General features: G+C 45.4%; 1 protein-coding gene across 1 annotated transcript in view; it reads left to right on the top strand.

Annotated features, from left to right (window-relative positions):
• Positions 1–2,888, top strand: part of eepd1 (endonuclease/exonuclease/phosphatase family domain containing 1) — a 27,967-nt gene extending 25,079 nt beyond the window's left edge. The window contains 4 exon segments of the mRNA XM_048229239.1: positions 543–677; positions 1,163–1,301; positions 1,510–1,704; positions 2,043–2,888. Of these exon segments, the coding sequence (XP_048085196.1) occupies positions 543–677; positions 1,163–1,301; positions 1,510–1,704; positions 2,043–2,239 (666 nt within the window). The 3' untranslated portion in view covers positions 2,240–2,888.
• Positions 2,889–5,000: the final 2,112 nt, after the last annotated feature.

Here is a 5,000-nt window from a genome sequence, read left to right on the forward strand (position 1 = left end):
CTCACTGCGCCAGGACAGTGTGTGCTTCACCTCACTGTGTGCAGTGTGTTTCACTAATTCACGGATTGGGATAAATGCAGAGACCAAATTTCCCTCACGGGATCAAAAGAGTAGTATAGTATACTATACTTATTTTTCTCTCTCTCTCTCTTTCTCTCTCTCTGTAAGGCAGCTCGCTCAGACAGGCAAAAAATCTAAACTTATTAGTGACTGAATAGCCAAGCATGGCTGTCTTATCTCAGAGATGCAAATGATCCTGTAGCCTGTAGTTGAAGCCAACCTGTGTGTGTGTGTGTGTGTGTGAGAGAGAGAGAGAGAGAGAGAGAGAGAGAGTGTGTTTTTGAATATGGATACCTGCCTGTGTGTTTAGTTAGTGTGTGTTTTGAGTGATGTGTATGCATGTGTGTGTTAAATATTTGCTGTGTGTGTGTGTTTGTGTGTGTACAGAAGGACAGGTATTTTGTTCTGGTGCTGCTGGTCTCATTTGTTGGTTCCTGGTCTTGATTGAATGAGCCGGGCCTGTCTTATCTTTCTGCCTCTAGGGGGCGCACTACTCTGGCTTCCTCTGGGACAGCTCCTGTGGGATTGAGCTGAAAGAGGCCGCCATCCTGGAAAACCCCGTCACCAATGGCAACGGGAAGCAAGGGCACTGTCTGCCCTACCTCGGACGCTTCTATGTAAGTTCAGGAACCTTAGCAGGAAGAAAATTAGTTAACCATTAATCAAAACAATTAAACAGCTCAATGGTTGGACAGTAAGAACAAGAATAGCAAAAGTGGATCTGTGCAGAAGTTAAGGACCTGTAGGCTTTCATTGTCAAATTTTGTCTCTTTTACATCATATTTTGTCAAGCGACACTTGTTGCCTGAACTATAAACTGACCTTTAGCAAGAAGCAACAGTGACAAAGGCATCTTACCTACTAACCACCAAGCCAACTTACAGACTAATCGCCAGGGCCAAGGATGCGGCCCAAAAAGAGTCGTCTCTGTGAATAACGTCTTGTTAGAGCAGTAGGTTTGTGAAGCCCATTGGCCTGGTTCAGTTGTCAGAGTAGTTGTAGAAAGATGCCAGTTTATTTCTCCACCACCTGTGTGATTAGCTTTACTAAATGTCCCCTAAAAGACTCCCCTGAAATGTTACTTTCTGTTCTCACCCCGTAGGTCGGCTCGTCAGAACTGACACTTGTTAATGTGCACGTGCAAGCCCCAGGTGAGCTGATTGGGCAGAATGGGCGGAGCCAAACCTCTAATGGACATAAAGCTCCTCCCCTCTCAGGAAAAATTCAGGAGACACTCAAAGGTAAACCAGTGTGTTGTGTAGAGATGTATCTGCTATTCATTCATACCTCTCCACCCAACACACACACACAGGATAGTGCTTGAACTCATGAGCCTCCGCTCTGCATCTCTGTGTGTCTTCAGTGTTGCACTACAGATACAGTATCTGTGAGCAGTATCTTCATAAGGCCTCATTATTTGACCTTTGACCTCTCTGTCCTGTCCTGCAGGAGAGAAGGAGGTTCTGGTGCTGGGGGACTTTGGGTTGGGCAGTGACGGGCAGGCTGTGGAGGCGCTGCGGAAGGAGAGACTGACCCCCCTGGTGCCCCCCTCCCTCTACACCAACATCAGCACCAGCAGCCCCCGAGGATCACTCTGCCTCGACAATATCTGGCTCAGCCGCACCCTAAAGAAGATCTACACAGGTCTGTTTGTGTGTGTGTGTGTGTGTGTGTTTGTGTGTTTCTATTTCTATATGTGTGTGCATACATGTGTGCATACGAGTGTGAGTGTGTGTAGGCTATGTTTATGAGGAGGAGAGAGAGAAGTGAGTTTACTTAAGTAAGAGAGACAGTGAGGGTGTGTGTGTGTGTGTGTGTGTGTGTGTGTGTGTGTGAGAGACAGAGAGGAGAGAGGCCTGAGTGTGTGTATGTGAGAGATATAGGGAGAGAGAGTTTGTGATGTATGTTCATGATCTTGGATCTGGACTTTTATGAAATGTTATGAAATGTTATGAAATGTTGGGTGTGTGTGTGTTTCACAGGTCACTGCTGTGTAGTACGCGAGGGCCTGACCAACCCCTGGATCCCTGACAACTGGTCGTGGGGGGGTGTGGCGTCGGACCACTGCCCCGTGGTCGCTGAGTTCTTTGTCGATATCATCCCCAAGGAGCCCGGTCGCCATGGGAATGGGATCGCCAGTGTGGACAGGGGCGACACCATGCCCAAACACGAGCGGTGATGGGCCAGCTCGAGGGTTGCCATAGGAGACGGCTCTGGCCAATGGAGACCCTTGGAGTCATTTCATAGTGACTCTTTTTTAGGTTTTGTTTTTGCTGCCCAATCCTCTCCAATCACCCACAACACACACACACACACACACACACTTCTCCCTGTGGAATAGCTTCCTTGTATGGACTGATTGTGGGGTGAACTAAGACGAAGGAGTTTGAGATTAATGTGGAAAAAGCACCAAGATTGCCTTTTCAGATTCCTGCTTCCGTGTGCAATACAGACTGCCAGGCTGCCGCTGGAGCGCCAAGAGAATGCTCCTGCAGCCCGAGAGAGATGCTCAAGAAGAAATCTATTTAAACAGAAATGATATATCAACGCATATATAAAATCTATATATCAGAGACTTGTTTATGAAGCGTGCCAAACTTACTTACTTAATGAAATGGAAGGATTATGAATAGTTTATTTTCTTTTGAATTATTATTATTTTCTTTTCTCTGAGCCTTCAGGTCTTACTGAGCTCAAGTATTGGGAAGCTTTTGAGGTGTTGAGATTGCACAAGATGATCGCAGCTCTGGGATGCTTTGAAGGACAAAAGCAGACAGACGCACAAGGAGCTTTTGATCATCACTGAATAATAAATGAGTTTTCATCAAGCCCTTGTCTCGCCCTCTCTCTCTCTCTCTGTTTCACTCTGTGTGTAGTGTGTCTTTTAGAAACTCACAAACTGACCAGGAAAAAAAGCAAAGTGAGACAAGGGTAGTTACATAAGGGGGTCCAAAGTGCCAGCCTGGATAAGGGATGGTCTAGATCTGTTGTAAGTTATCGGCATTTACGATGCAGTGTGAAGTGTTGTGTTGTGCTAACAGAAGCTTGAGGTTACATTATAAGGGACAACTCATCTAAAGGCCCACATCATCCACAGGCTTACCACTAGTAATGGGCAAATGAAGCTTTGTTGAACCACTAAACCACAGCAGTGTGAAGCTAGCAACACTAATGAAAAAATCCAATATGGCTGCCACATGTAGATTTTTCAACATAAAAGTCCTTACCCAAACCAGTATATGTAACCAAAAATATTGGTTTGCTAAGGACTTTTATGTTGAAAAATGTATATGTGGCAGCCATCTTTTTGCTTTTCAGCTAGTGTTGCTAGGTTCACACTGCTGTGGTTCAGTGGTTCACCAAAGCTTCATTTGCCCATCACTACTTACCACATCAACAGGCCTTCATGATCCACAGGCTTACCATATCATCAACAATATTTTAACCCTCATCGCTGCATGCTCACCACCTCCTTCAGTGGCTTCTATTAAACTGGAGTCCTTACACATGAAAATGCATTATCACCTAAAAGCCTACACTATCAACAGGCCTACATTATCAACAGGCTTACCACATGAACAGGTTTACTACATCAACAGGCATACATTATCAACTTACCACATTAACAAGCAAGGAGTGTTGTAAAATGTATACTCTGAAGCTGTAGGGGGAGCTCTGCAGAGAAACAGCGAGAAAACAGCAAAGAAATTGCCAAAACTGCATAGGGTGCCTTTAACATTTCCACAACGATTCTAATGTCATAACCTCAAAACATGACTAATGGCACTTCTGTTATTGTCTGAGTGACCCTCTGTAGGCAACTTTCTAATTTCGTGTAGGAAACTGCACCACCCCTCTGAAATCAAAATGCATGCTTTTTGCTATGCTTTTTCTTTTTCTACAGACTGGTTTTGGTGCATTCCCTCTATATTATATCGGAGTTATGTTCAACTTTGTTGCAAAAGACACATATTTAGTTTGTTTATTATTGTGCTTCTCAACTAGCCTGGGTTTTCCCATGCTGCCTTACGCGCGATTTTATTCACGCTGCTAGGCAGCCTGGATTCTATGGACTTCGTTTTCCCCCTTAACGAAGGAACCAATCACAGAACGGAGGGGGGACAGCAAGACGATGGCGACACACCGAAGCTGTTATGAGCTAAGTACAGACGCATTTGATAGACATTTGAAGCCCAATCAACGGCTCTGGGCATTCGTAAACCACGTTTCAAATACGAGAAATTGCATCACATCAAGTCAGATCTGCACAGATCTGCATAAAGACAAACACGCCTAATGAATGTCTAGTTCCCAGACCTTATCTCAATGAGATGAGGTCTGACGTTAGCCAGGCTACTTCTCAACAGCAGGGGGACCCAGAGAGCAAATCTTGTTGAGGGTGCCTTTAATGATGATTTGTGTCCTTAAGCCGTCCCCAGACACTTTTCACTTCCCCGTCTCTCCCAGCAGAGGAAGAGGAAGTGTGGGGGGTCACACAGAATCCAATCAGCCTCCCACTTCCTGTTGTGGATAGATCTGGCACGTCCGACTCCCCTCGCATACTGGGACAACATTTCTATGGCAACAAACGAGGAGCTGCAGGCCCATGACTAGAACCAGGCCCATTGTTCTGCGCTAGGGGGATGTGGCTATTTCCTTACTCTGATTGATAATATTTTCATATGTGGCTGGACTAAATGTTGAGTTGAGCATATGAGCACCTCACTGTAGGATATGATGCCGATTAATGGTCTCTGCTGGGCAGGGTAATTCCGTTAGGGATGTTTGTGCGTGTGTGTGTGTGTGTGTGTGAGAGAGAGTTTGGTTCATATGTTTTTTTGTGAAGGTCATCTGAGTGCGCTGAATGTCATCCTGGTCCAGTGACCTCTGGGTTGCAAAAGTGGGCGAAGGACAATAGGTTGCATGGTTGCTTACTCTCA

This window comes from Alosa alosa, chromosome 20, assembly GCF_017589495.1.
Source record: "Alosa alosa isolate M-15738 ecotype Scorff River chromosome 20, AALO_Geno_1.1, whole genome shotgun sequence".
Lineage (NCBI taxonomy): Eukaryota > Metazoa > Chordata > Actinopteri > Clupeiformes > Clupeidae > Alosa > Alosa alosa.